Raw genomic sequence first — 12,775 nt, forward strand, 5'->3', positions numbered from 1 at the left:
GCTTCCTTCCATGCCAAGCAAGGCTTCGAAACGGAATTAACAGAAGTCCTTCGGTGCACCTTTCCCTCCACCATTTGTCACGCAATACAAACCATACTGAAACCAAGTCAACACAGGGGGCTATCTCGGCTGTTTTCTCTTGGGGCGATCAAGGTTCAATCGCGAACGAGTTCGAGGAGGAGCGAACAAGTTCCGTGAGAACGCCGCGTCACCACCACTTCCCTACCTACCGAGATCGCACCAAGATGAAGGAGGTTGCCTCTCTTCCCCGCACGCCCACGCTGACCGCCGCGGCCCCGGGGCCCAACACGGCGCACCTGCACAGCGCGGACCTGGGCGCGGCCGGCGGCTCCGCGGACGTGGCGGCCGACATGGAGCTCATGGGCGCCACGAACCGCGACATGTTCTCGTGGCTGCTGTTCAACTCGGAGAACATGACGGCACCCGCGGGCGTGGGCCACCCGCACGCCGTCGACCATGCGCACGCGCACGCGCTGGCCACGTCCATGGCGCTCGACGACCCGTTCCGCATGCTCGGCCCGGGGGACGACGCCAGCCTCCCGCTGGCGCTGCATCCGACGTCGGCATCGCTCATCCAGACGGGGGCGCTCACGGTGGCGCTGCCGGCCATGACGCCCGCCACCACCTCGGCCCCAGCCTCCATGTCGGCGCCCACCAAGCCCGCGCAGACCCAGCGCGGCAAGAAGCGCTCAGCCGTCGAGGCGGCGGCGGACGTGGCCAAGGACCTACACGGCAAGAGCCTGACCAACACGGAGGGCCTGCTGCGCCACCTCGAGAGCGCCAACAACGCGCTCGTGCAGAAGCGCCAGGCCGTGCACAACGGCGTGGCTCCGACCGCCAAGTCCCCCAAGGCGGAGAAGGCGCCTGCGTCCAGCAGCGGCAGCGACAACAACACTGGAGACACGAACAGTCTGCAGCGCAAGCTCAAGCTCGAGCGCAACCGAGAGTCGGCGCGCGAGTGCAGACGCCGCAAGAGAGAGCACATCCTCGGCGTCGAGGAGCGCTGCCGCCAGCTCGAGCGCGAGAACATGGAGCTGCGCGGCCAGCTCAAGGCCGGCAAAGAGGCCATCCGGCAAGAGGAGAAGGAGAAGAACCGCGTGTGCGAGGAACTCGAGCAGATGATCCAGCGCGGCGCCTCCGAGAAGGAGCTAGCGGAGAAGATTGACAATTTCAAGGAGCAATACTCGGACTACGGCCACGGCCGCCGCTCAGCGCTGAGCTACCACCTCCACCAGATCGAGCGGCTGCTCCTGCCCACGCAGGTGACGAAGATGTGTATCTGGGCCCTGCGCCAGGACGACAGCTTCTGGCAGGACGAGGAGGACGAGACCAGTCTGCCGGTCATTCTCGCCAAGGAGCTCGGCCTCAGCGAGGACCAGAAGAAAAAGATCCAGCAGCAGCGGGGGTCGATCTCGCTGATCTGCGAGAACCTCAAAAGTGCGCTGGGGCTGCTGTCGGATCTCAAGACGGAGGTGATCAACAAAAACTCCACCTTAGACATGGAGATGGACAAGCTGCAGAATATTCTTACCCCCACCCAACGCGCCAAGGTGAGCCAACTCGACGAGACCTGTACTCGTTTGCTGAACGTGATGCTAACTTTTGCAATCTGTGTGTTTGTGCTGTAGTTTATCGTGTGGGTGACCAACAACCAGGCGTGCATGCACTTGCTGAACAAGCTGTGGCGGAGTGTGCTATGAGCATGTCGAGAGGGGATCGCCTTCGCTTCCCTGCGGCTGGCGTGAACTGACGAGGATTGTTGGAAAATGCATATATTCGTGGGAGGGATGAGTGTCATCCCTACTTATTGGGAAACACTTGAGGTGGCTAGCTACCTGGTGTGAAGGATCGAGTCCAGTTGAAGGCTGGAGGACAAGATGCATGGACGCACTGAGGGGGAGCGAGGCACTCGAGCATCTTGTGTGGTTTACGGATAGAAGGAAATTGGCCATCACGTGGGTTTTTTTTCTTTCGCTCTCTCGGAAGTCACTCGCTGGCTGACAGTGCTTGGGGCCGCTCTTCCTTTTGCTTGCAAATGCGAAGATGTCGGTTCTTCTGTGTAAAGTAAGGATTACTTTTTGGTTTTATTCGTTTGACCTCTGGTCTTGCTTCTCGACATGGCAGTCTTTTGCATTCTTTTTGTTTGCCGACGGTCTTGCGCCACTGAGACCCCATTGCGGCTGGAAACGCCGGGTCTCTCCGTTATACTTACTTGTGTTGCTGGTCCAACAGCGAGCGGCGCATGCGCTTCATGTGGCTGTTCCACTCCTGGCCATTCGGGTTCGTGAGTCGGTACTGCAGCTCCTCCTCCGAAATACCCTCTGCCATATTTACAAGCGAACCGAGCACCGTGCGGATGTAATTCGCGCAGTCCTTGTCGGGGCGTGCACACTTGTAGTTCCAGAGGCCTTTGTCTGCATTGAAACCGAACTCCAGCACCGCTTGGCGGTTGGGGGCCCTCGAGACCAACTTGTGAACCACGGGGACGTCCTTCGGGTCCAAGCGCACGATCGAATCTAGCTCAATCTGCGAGTTGCGGGGGCCACCGCACGACAGTTGGACGCCGTCGCCTGCCTGGTTCAGCGTGGCCATGAAGTCCACAGTGATAAGGTCCGACCACTTCCACTTCAGGTACTCTTGGTGCGTGTTGGTCACATATTTCGTGTTGGGACAGAACACGACGCCGTCGGTGTAGTGCACGCGCTTGTCATCACTGTAGATGCGACCCAGGCTGTGATCACGCTTTTGAACGCGCTGAATCTGGCGGAACACGTCCATAATGTGGCGGTGCGGCACCCATTTCTTGCGCAGAACGAGCAAAATCGCATGACGATTGATGTCCAGGTTGCGAATGCCCGATGCGTAGGGGCCCCTATATTTTAAGATGAACAACACGCAGGAATAAGCAACCGCGCGAAATCTGCCACAAGCGTCTAGCAGAAAAAAACTTACTCTTCCGACAGAAAATCGTTCAATATCCGAAGGCGCTCCACAAACGGCTTGTCGACATGGGAGTCTTCAGCTGATGGGCCCGTCGCGATGATGTCGAACGCAATGAACACGTACCGCTTGTCTTTCTGGTGGAACTGCAGAGCAAAATCAGCAACAGTTAGCACATCGATGGGAGTAGGCGCATCCAAGCGAGAAAAACAAATATACCGCCCGCGACAACGTACCACAAGTTCGCCGTCAAGCACCGTGCCTTCGGGTAGCACCAATTTCAGCAAATCCAAGCCCGACGCAGCAAATGGAGAATTGGATCGATCTACCAGCACGGTGGTGCCTCCAGCCACAACCAAAAAGTACCGAACGCCATCCGTCTTCTCGGAAACGAAGTACTCGCGACTCTGCACCAGCGGGATGTGCCATCGCGCAAAGCCCACAGGCATGGTGCCACTGAACTTGCCACGAACACCCAACCGGCCTTGATAGGCATTCTGCACCTCCGTTGCACCTGGGAAGTCCCAATGACGCTTGAACGCCTGGCCCGAGTTCGGCATGAAGTACTTGACCATCTTCCACAGCAGTGACGACGTCTCGATGGCGCTCTTCCAGCTCTGGCCGTTCTCATCCGGCTGACCGAGCCATCCATTCACCGCCGGCTCGCTCAACTCCACTTCCACCTCGAACGATTTTTTGTTCGTGCTCTCCTCGAGCACCTTGGTGAGGTCAACCCGCAAGTCACGTCCGACTGCCGAGACGCGGTCCTTGTGGCGGATGTTCTCGGCCGCCGGCATCTCACTCATGTCTCCCTCAAGCTCGCGCAGAGGGAACTCGCACGAGATAGACACACGACAGTCGTACTGGCAGTGCGGCATGAAGATGTCGATGGAGCCGAGGCGATCCTTGACCTGCACCATAGGCTTGCCCCTCATATTGGTCTGCGGGTCCACATCCTGCACGATGCGCTTGGACTGGCCCATGTTGTGCACCACCTGCTTCTCCTTGTGCTCCGAGTAGGCGTCACCGCGCAGCATGCCCTCGACGCCGCGCACGAAGCCCTTGTAGTCCAACTCGGCCACGCCGGGCACAAACTTGGCGCCCACACCCTTCATCTGCTCGTCCGACAGCACGACGGCGGCGTCCACGCCCTCCTGTGACGGCCGACAGCGCGCCTCCTGCAGACACGACGTGATGCGGCCAAGCCGCAGCTCCACCTCCACGTTGGCGCCGAATCCCTTCTCGTCGATGAGCGCACGCATGTCCTGCAGGAACTGGGCGATGGCGGCGTCAGGCGCGGCCGAGTTGTCGTCCACGGAGATGGTCTGACCGCGGCCGGCCGTGAGCTTGGCCACCTGCGCCTCCGCCTTCTTGGCCGTGAGCGTCGACTCATTGGTGCGCGACAGTGAGCTCAACATACTGTTGAGCACACCGCCCGACGAGATCTTGGCGTGTGCGCGCTTGGACATGGCTGGCAGAGGGCGAACAGGAGGGCGATAAACAAGCTGCGTGTACTGAGACGCGAGCTCCTTTATTGTGGCTTGGGGGGACAAGGCACAGTCTGTTGCACAGGCGCAGGATATGTTGTAGTCAAGGTTTTGTGCACCACGTAAGGGACACTTGGAAGAGACTCCATCCGGGTGAACCCGTCCCACTCACTAAGATTCGATTTTTTGGCGCAGCTGCGCTCGCTGACGTGTCGGCAATCAACCTTTCAAGATCTGCGTCCGTGGCTCACTTTCGATTCTCGCTGGTGGGGGGCACTGCTTGCCGCGCTGGGTCCTCGCGCTGCGTCGTCGTGGACAAGTACGGCGTTACTAGAAGTGGACTGTCGTTCTGACTGGGTCTATTTGCATGGTGGCATGGCATATTGGCAGACGTGTTGACGGTTCAAGCGACGCTCCTCGCGAAGGAGCAGGAGGGGGGGGCTACAGTGAGATTACGCTGCGGTTGCACTCTAGCTCTCTCGCCTTTTGCAATGGCCAGAGATGGCTACAGCGTGCGGATATTCGTACGAACGGTTAAAGATCGTGTGGCAGCGGCGTGAGAGCTCCTCCAAGTTCAATCACCTTCATCAGCGCCGACGTTACTAGCTGTTGAGACTGAGGCCTGCGGCTAGCCCACCTGCATCCTTCCAGTCTATCGCTCTGCAGTGTGAACGCGTGGCAGCTCCGCGTCGAGCCCGTTCGCCACCAAGGTCGTCGTTAATCGCCTGAGACCAGCCAAATAGTGCCGCCACCGCCGCGCATGCGCAAGGTCGGTCGCAAGCAGGTAGAGATATAGAGCGCCGGTGAAAGTCTGCAGCCGAGCACTGCAAAATTGGTTTTGGCGCCCGAGGCTTATCCATCTCGCCATGGTGTCGTAGCGCAACAACGCGAAGAAAGCACCGCGCCAATGCACTCTATGCAGCTCGTCACTGCAGAGCAGCGGCGCCGATCTTTTTCTCCCCATCGCGGGGGCCAGCATCTTCAACAATCCAGTCGGCTTCAGCCTGATGCAGCCCGAAAGCAAAGGCAATGGCGGCGAAGGCACTGCGCTGCCACGCTAGCGAGCATGCTCGCCATGCAGGACAGGACGCGGCAGTCCGCATCAATCGATTGTCGGCCACGCACGTCGAACGGGGATGGGACAGTGCCGCTTGGGCGAAAGATTCCTGATTTTCGCACTTACGGTGGAGTCTTACAAACACCGAGTCAGTCGTGATGGGCACGATCTGACGTTCCGACAAAGTCTCACATTGCCCCAGCGGTGTCCACGTGGCCGGCAAGTGCCGCCGCTCGACGCACGAGGCGCCTCGTTTCTCTCTCCGCGGCGAGGCCAAACGAAGCTCGCGGTACACTCACCAGCCAGCCGCTGTCTCACATGCTCGACCAAGTCGTGCAGGCTACACGGTGTAGCCTGCAGCGGTGGCAACCTGATTTGTGTGCTGTGATACAAAGCATGCGTGCGTCGCAAAATTTGACTTGCGCTTTGTATGCGAAGCCACCAAAACGGCGGTGGGGGGAGTCACTCTTCTCACCAGCTGTTATCGTCTACAAAACGCTAGTATGTCACTAAAGCGGATGCTCCCATCGCGATCCTTTCCCTTTCCCGGCACTCGCTCACTTCCAAATTTGGAGCATCGAGCGCAAAGACGAAGATCTTCGGCTGGAAGCTCCCTTTGCCGGCTCTGCGTGGTTCCCGTTCTAACCCCAGCAGCAACAGTTCAAGCATGGCGCCATTCGACGCGTACCGCGCCAAGATGCAGGCTGCGGGCCTGTCCACCGAGGCCATCAAGGCGTTCGAGTACTCGTACGAAGCTCTCGTGAGCGGCGAGACGGGCATGATCGCCGAGGACTCCATCAAGCCGTCCGACGACCTGCCGTACCTGGAGAACAAGGCCGGCAGCATCCGCGAGTCCGTCAAGGCCGACCCGGCTTTGCTCAAGGAGACGGTCGTGCTCAAGCTGAACGGCGGCCTGGGCACGAGCATGGGCCTGGACAAGGCCAAGTCGCTGCTGACTGTCAAGGGCGACGACACCTTCCTGGACATCATGGCGAAGCAGGTGACGGAGCTGCGCAGCGCTCACAAGTCGAACGTGCGCTTCGTGCTCATGAACAGCTTCAGCACGAGCGCCGACACGCTCGAGTACCTGCAGAAGTACCCGGAGCTCGTCGAGGACGAGGCCCTGGAGCTGCTGCAGAACAAGGTGCCCAAGGTGAACGCTGCCACGATGGAGCCCGCTACGTACGCGAGCAACCCCTCCAAGGAGTGGTGTCCGCCTGGACACGGTGACTTGTACGCGTCGCTCGCTGGCTCGGGCAAGCTTGACAAGCTCGTGGCCGACGGTGTCAAGTACATGTTCGTGTCGAACTCGGACAACCTGGGAGCTACCCTCGACCTGGACTTGCTGACGTACTTCGCGGAGTCGGGCAAGCCGTTCCTCATGGAGTGTTGTGAGCGCACGGAGAACGACAAGAAGGGCGGTCACCTGGCTGAGCGCACGGCCGACGGCCGTCTCATCCTTCGTGAGTCTGCCCAGTGCGCTGACGAGGACGAGAAGGAGTTCCAGAACATCACCAAGCACCGTTACTTCAACACGAACAACCTGTGGATCCGTCTGGACAAGCTACAGGAGGAGCTGAAGAAGCAGGGCGGCGTCATCCGTCTGCCTATGATCAAAAACTCGAAGACCGTGGACCCCAAGGACTCGAGCTCGACCCCGGTGTTCCAGTTGGAGACAGCCATGGGTGCCGCCATTGAGTGCTTCGACGGTGCGGGTGCCGTGTGCGTGCCGCGCACGCGTTTTGCCCCCGTCAAGAAGTGCGACGACCTGATCCTGCTGCGTTCGGACGCATACGTGATCACGGAGGACTACCGTCCTATCATCGCCCCCGAGCGTGAGGGTGTGGCCCCCATCGTGTCCCTGGACTCGAAGAACTTCAAGCTAGTGCAACAGCTGGAGGCCGCGGTGCGTGGCAACGTGCCGTCGCTGATCAAGTGCGACCGCCTGAAGATCACGGGCAACGTCGGCTTCGCGCCTGGTGTTGTGTTCGAGGGGTCTGTCGAGGTTGTGAACAAGAGCTCTGAGCAGAAGACCGTGCTGGCTGGCACGTACAAGGACACCACGGTGGACCTGACAGAGCAAAAGGGTCTGGGCAAGCTGAAAGTGTCGACCGTGAAGACGGCTCCGTTCCAGGACCAGAAGCCCGGTACCTCGGGTCTGCGTAAGAAGACCAAAACGTTCATGAGCGACAACTACCTGCAGAACTTCGTGGCTGCGGTGTTCGAGGCGCTTCCTGCCAAGGACCTGAACGGCGGCACCTTAGTTGTGTCCGGCGATGGCCGTTACTTCAACAAGGAGGCTATCCAAATCATCGTCAAGATGGCTGTGGCATACGGTGTCGACCGCCTGTGGATCGGCAAGGACGGTCTGCTGAGCACGCCTTGCGTGTCTGCTGTTGTGCGTGAGCGTGAGGGCGGCAGCGTCGCCTTCGGCGCCTTCATCCTCACGGCCAGCCACAACCCTGGTGGCCCGACCGAGGACTTTGGTATCAAGTACAACTGTGAGAACGGCGGCCCCGCCCCCGAGAAGCTCACGGATGAGGTCTACGCTGTGTCGAAGGTGATCACGTCGTACAAGATCGCTGCGGACTTCCCCACGATTGACGTGGGCACGATCGGCACGACCACTGTGGCCTCTGACGACGAGAGCCGCACGATCACCGTTGAGGTGTTCGACTCTGCTGAGCACCACGTGAGCATGCTGAAGCAGATCTTCGACTTCCACGCCATCAAGAAGCTGGTGTCGCGCCCGGATTTCACGTTCGTGGTGGATGCCATGTCGGGTGTGAACGGCCCGTACGGCCACCGCGTGTTCGTGGAGGAGCTGGGCTGCGACGAGTCGTGCTTGCAGAACGCCACTCCTCTGGAGGACTTCGGCGGAGCCCACGCCGACCCGAACCTCACGTATGCTAAGGCTTTGATCAAGGTCATGGGCGTGGACCCCCAGGGTCTGCCTGTGCACGGCCAGGAGCAGGAGCCACCGTCGTTCGGTGCTGCCTGGGATGGTGACGCTGACCGCAACATGATCCTGGGCTCGCGCTTCTTCGTGACGCCTTCGGACTCGCTTGCCATCATCGCTGCTAACTGTACGGTGATCCCGTTCTTCAAGAACGGCCTGCGCGGTGTGGCTCGCTCGATGCCTACCAGCGGTGCTGTCGACCGTGTGGCCAAGAAGCTGAACGTGCCCTTCTTCGAGGTCCCGACTGGCTGGAAGTTCTTCGGCAACCTGATGGACTCGAACGTGGTCTTCGGCAAGGAGGACTACACTCCGTTCATCTGCGGTGAGGAGAGCTTCGGCACGGGCTCGAACCACATCCGTGAGAAGGACGGTATGTGGGCCGTGCTGAGCTGGCTGTCGATCCTGGCGTCGAAGCAGGTGGATGGCGCCCCGTTGGTGACGGTGGAGGACATTGTCCGTGACCACTGGAAGAAGTTCGGCCGCAACTACTACTGCCGTTACGACTACGAGAACGTGGACAAGCCGGCCGCAGAGGGCTTGTTTGCCGACATGATTGCCAAGTTCGGCAGTGTTGTTGGCAAGGAGTTCAGCGGATTCAAGGTGCAAACGGCCGACGAGTTCGAGTACGTGGACCCCGTGGACGGCAGCGTATCGTCGCACCAGGGTATCCGTTTCCTGTTCGAGGGCGGCTCGCGTGTCGTGTTCCGGCTGTCGGGCACGGGCGTTGCTGGCGCGACCATCCGCATGTACATCGAGAAGTACGAGGAGTCGACGGGCAACCTGGAACAGAACGCCGCTGCGGCGCTCGAGAAGCTGATTGAGGCGGGTCTGGCGCTGTCGGACCTGGTGAAGAAGACCGGCCGCAAGGCCCCCACGGTCATCACCTAAGGGGAGCGTGCCTTCTTCGGCTCGGTGGGCAGCTTAGGCTGAGCGATGGCGCGTGTTAGCGCCGTCTGCTCTCTCTGCCCCGTTGTGGTGGCTGGATTGCGCTCTGATTCATCTTGCATGTCGTAGTTGCTTTATAGTAAGTCAGCCCCGCCAGCTTCGAGCACTAAAAAACTAGCAAACACTTCAAAAAGCAAGCGTATTTGGTGCGGTTCACTTCTGTATCTGCTGCAGCCGCCGATCCTCCTCCCGATACTGCTGCGCTTGCTCCTTGGTAAGTCGCTTGTATAGCCGAAACTCGGCCGGTAGCTGCGCTTCCGAGAACATTTGCTCCGCAAAGTAGACACGACGCACTCGGCAGCTCGCGTGGAGCTGTACGCTGGTGGCATGTGCGTACCGTGCGTTGTAGCAAGTGTGCATGAGTTCAACGAGGTCCAGCTGCACTTGGTTCCACCCGCTGTCCAGTTGCAGTGGCAGCAGAGCGATCTCGGGGTGCACAGCGCTCTTCTTCTGGAACGTGGAGAAGCGGAGACGCCGTCTCGTGCCGCGGTCGTCGGCCACCTGCACCTCCAGCGACACGTGCTGCTCGAGGTTCTTGAGCACGAGTACCAGGTGCCGCAGCCGGATATGCAGTGCCGATTGATCCTGTTGTTGCTGCTCGTTTGCCTCGGGCGGGAACCGCAGCCAGGTGTGCACGAGGTTGTCGGCCGAGAGCTCCACCACGGACGACTGCACGTCCTCATCCAGCACGCGCCGCACACTCCCAGGTGTCTCTTCGTGCTTCTCGCAGAGCTGAAGCGGCCGCGGTCTGTAATACAACGGTTGCAATTGGGATTGAGAGCGTCAGAGCGCCATGGACAAGGTCTGACAGCTAGGAGGGACTGGGGCACGCACCCGACGCTGTAGAGCAGCGAGATGAAGCCTGACTGGTACGTCTGCGCGAACATGGCGACCGATTTCTAATGCTCGAACTTAACAAGGAGATGGCTACATACTTCGCTTCGCGGCCAGCTGCAAGTGTGTCGTTCCTGCGTCCGCATGCTGCGGGTAGTGCTCGACGAGCCACTTGACAACATCAACGTGACCGGAGAGGGATGCATCGCGGAAAGCCCGGCGACTACAGCCTTCGCGTCGGTGTTCATGAAGGAATTGCAGCACATGTACGTGCCCAAACCAAGCAGCGCCGTCCATCGCCCTCGCCGTGCATCCTTCTCTCCGGTACCAGTGAAGCCACTAGCATTCGGGGCGCCCGCTACGCGGACGCTGTGGGCGTGGTTTGTTGGTGGGGTGATGCCTCCGCTTCGGGTTTTGTAACTATCGATCATATACTCACTCATATCCATCTCACTCAATCACTAACCCACTCACTCACTCACTAACTCGTTTCAAAGCCAAAAAGCGTATATTGAATCGATGTACTTAATTCTGAAAGATCTCTCTGTACACGATATTGCTGGTGTGTACTCTCCCGTCCTCGTCTATAGCCTCTGGGTCAACAGCAATCTTGATAGCCTTCCTCGAAGTCACTCCGGACAGCGCCACATACAGTTGCCCATGTGCGAACACGGGTGTTTCCAGGTAAATCCCAACGTGGTGGATCGACTGCCACTGGGCCTTGTTGATCGTCATCGCAAAGGCTGGAACGACGGGGGACTGCTTCCGCTTCATCTTGAACGGGGACTCTTTGTCATCGTCCTCAGTGTAAAAGATGACTCTGGGGATGAAGACGTTCGAACCCTTAGAAGGTCCGGACATTACACATGCTTCAATGCTTCGTTTACGTAGCAACACCACACGTAGTCGAACCCCGTTGCACACTGCTGAGGTTGCGAATCATAATGATCGGCGTTCCCACTTTCAAAACAATCCTGTGAGGTGGGATGCCGGAGAAGTTGAGCGAGTTCAAAAACTCCTGCTCAAACATGTTCGGGTCCACCACTCCCTCGAGAGAATCAATCGAGAGATACTATTTTGTAGTCCCTGTGAGTCGCTCACCCACCATATCGTTGATGCGCCTTACGCTGGAGTTGGTCGGCGCCAGAATCGCCCGTTCAACAAAGTACTCGTCTGGCAAGTCTTCGGCTCCAAGACCCGGATATACTGCTTCAATCAAAGCGTTAACATTTCGAGTCCGTCGGTCGTCTTCCAACTCATCCAAGTCTTGACCGTGAGGTTCGTGCAGAGGTGGCAATAGATTGAAACTCGGAGGTGGTTCCATATCACTGTCCGCTTCTGTATCCTCGCCGCCGTGATAACTGCATCTCGAGGTTCAGGAATGATGCACATATCCCGGGGAAGGCATATGTCGTTCCCACCAAGCTCACCGTTCACAGGGTAGCATCTGAAGTAAGAGATCAGAAACCTCTGCCAACTCGGCCGCGCTGGCAGGATCGGGGGCCGTCCGGACGCGCATGTTCTCGGTCAGACGCACTTGGCGCAAACGATCCCACAGGGGTGAGCTCTTGAAGTAGACGGCAATGGTCTCTGCCCGTGTAGCGTCCTTCAGAACAGGCAACATTTGGCGATGATCTCCACTGAAAACCATCACTTTCCCCCCAAACGGCTCCAGGTCGTTCTTCATGATATCACGAAGCGTCCTATCCACCGGTTCAAAGCAACCCCGATTCATCATTGGAGCTTCGTCCCAGATATTCAGAATGGCATTACGGATAAGCTCCGCCTTCTGACTATGAAAAGGAATACTACAGGTCAAATGTTCATTCAGCTTGAGTGGGATACGAAATGTCGAGTGTGCGGTGCGTCCTCCTGTTAACAAAGTCGCTGCGATACCACTGGAAGCCACCGCAATAGCAATCTTCCGTTGCATCCGAACGGCTGCAAGTAGCTGCTCCAGCAAAACGACTTTCTCGTCCCACCCGGACCATCCAGAAAGAACAACTTCTCATCCCCAACTGGGTGGTTGACAACCTGTAGCACTTGATCGTAAACTTCTCTCTGGTTGTCGTTCAACGCAACCGCCTGCTCTGCAACATGTTCAAGTTCATCGTGTGAGTACGCATCAAGTTCTTGCTGTACGACCGATGCCGATCGAAGGTCTTCCACCTGTAGAGACACGTCATCGTAAGTGTCGAGCTCGGGAAGGCCGTACATATGCAGCGTCTTGTCATTCGCGGCCAAGTACTGCTCCAAGAACTGTAAGGTTTTGTATTCCCCCATTCTCAATCGAACCCCCTCCTCACGCTCGATATGGTTGATTGCGTTGCGATCCTCCATGCTTCTGACGTAGTCCTCTGACATGTGAGTTTTGAACTTATCCCAAAGATTGTCGGCGCGAGTAGGCAGCGAGTACACCAATATAATTGCGAATAGCTGTCGCAGTTGATACGGCATCTTGACTACAGCCGCCTCCGTTAGGCAATGTAGCCACTCTTGATCGCCCTCTAGATATCCTAGCGCAAACGCAGC

At 58.4% G+C, this 12,775-nt stretch overlaps 5 protein-coding genes across 5 annotated transcripts; 2 read left to right on the forward strand and 3 right to left on the reverse strand.

The window, feature by feature from the left end:
• Nucleotides 1–245: 245 nt before the first annotated feature.
• Nucleotides 246–1,721, forward strand: KRP23_4944 (Cyclic AMP-responsive element-binding protein 1; the record flags this gene model as incomplete). Its single annotated transcript, XM_067889960.1, has 2 exons — nt 246–1,571; nt 1,650–1,721. 2 exons carry the CDS (start codon nt 246–248, stop codon nt 1,719–1,721), a joined length of 1,398 nt encoding a protein of 465 aa, XP_067746547.1.
• Nucleotides 1,722–2,229: 508 nt separating this feature from the next.
• KRP23_4945 (mRNA-capping enzyme subunit alpha) lies at nt 2,230–4,430 on the reverse strand (the record flags this gene model as incomplete). Its single annotated transcript, XM_067889961.1, has 3 exons — nt 2,230–2,893; nt 2,974–3,107; nt 3,198–4,430. The coding sequence occupies 3 exons, from the start codon at nt 4,428–4,430 to the stop codon at nt 2,230–2,232; spliced, it is 2,031 nt and encodes a 676-aa protein (XP_067746548.1).
• Nucleotides 4,431–6,172: 1,742 nt separating this feature from the next.
• KRP23_4946 (putative phosphoglucomutase, cytoplasmic 2) lies at nt 6,173–9,352 on the forward strand (the record flags this gene model as incomplete). The annotated part of the gene is made up of 1 exon (XM_067889962.1): nt 6,173–9,352. One exon carries the CDS (start codon nt 6,173–6,175, stop codon nt 9,350–9,352), a length of 3,180 nt encoding a protein of 1,059 aa, XP_067746549.1.
• Nucleotides 9,353–9,562: 210 nt separating this feature from the next.
• KRP23_4947 (Cilia- and flagella-associated protein 20) lies at nt 9,563–10,296 on the reverse strand (the record flags this gene model as incomplete). Its single annotated transcript, XM_067889963.1, has 2 exons — nt 9,563–10,157; nt 10,244–10,296. 2 exons carry the CDS (start codon nt 10,294–10,296, stop codon nt 9,563–9,565), a joined length of 648 nt encoding a protein of 215 aa, XP_067746550.1.
• Nucleotides 10,297–10,768: 472 nt separating this feature from the next.
• KRP23_4948 (ATP-dependent DNA helicase PIF6) lies at nt 10,769–11,104 on the reverse strand (the record flags this gene model as incomplete). The annotated part of the gene is made up of 1 exon (XM_067889964.1): nt 10,769–11,104. The coding sequence occupies one exon, from the start codon at nt 11,102–11,104 to the stop codon at nt 10,769–10,771; it is 336 nt and encodes a 111-aa protein (XP_067746551.1).
• Between the last annotated feature and the right edge of the window lie 1,671 nt (nt 11,105–12,775).

The sequence above is a fragment of the Phytophthora ramorum genome (assembly GCF_020800215.1).
Source record: "Phytophthora ramorum isolate Pr-102 chromosome Unknown Phyram_PR-102_s0004, whole genome shotgun sequence".
NCBI lineage: Eukaryota > Oomycota > Peronosporomycetes > Peronosporales > Peronosporaceae > Phytophthora > Phytophthora ramorum.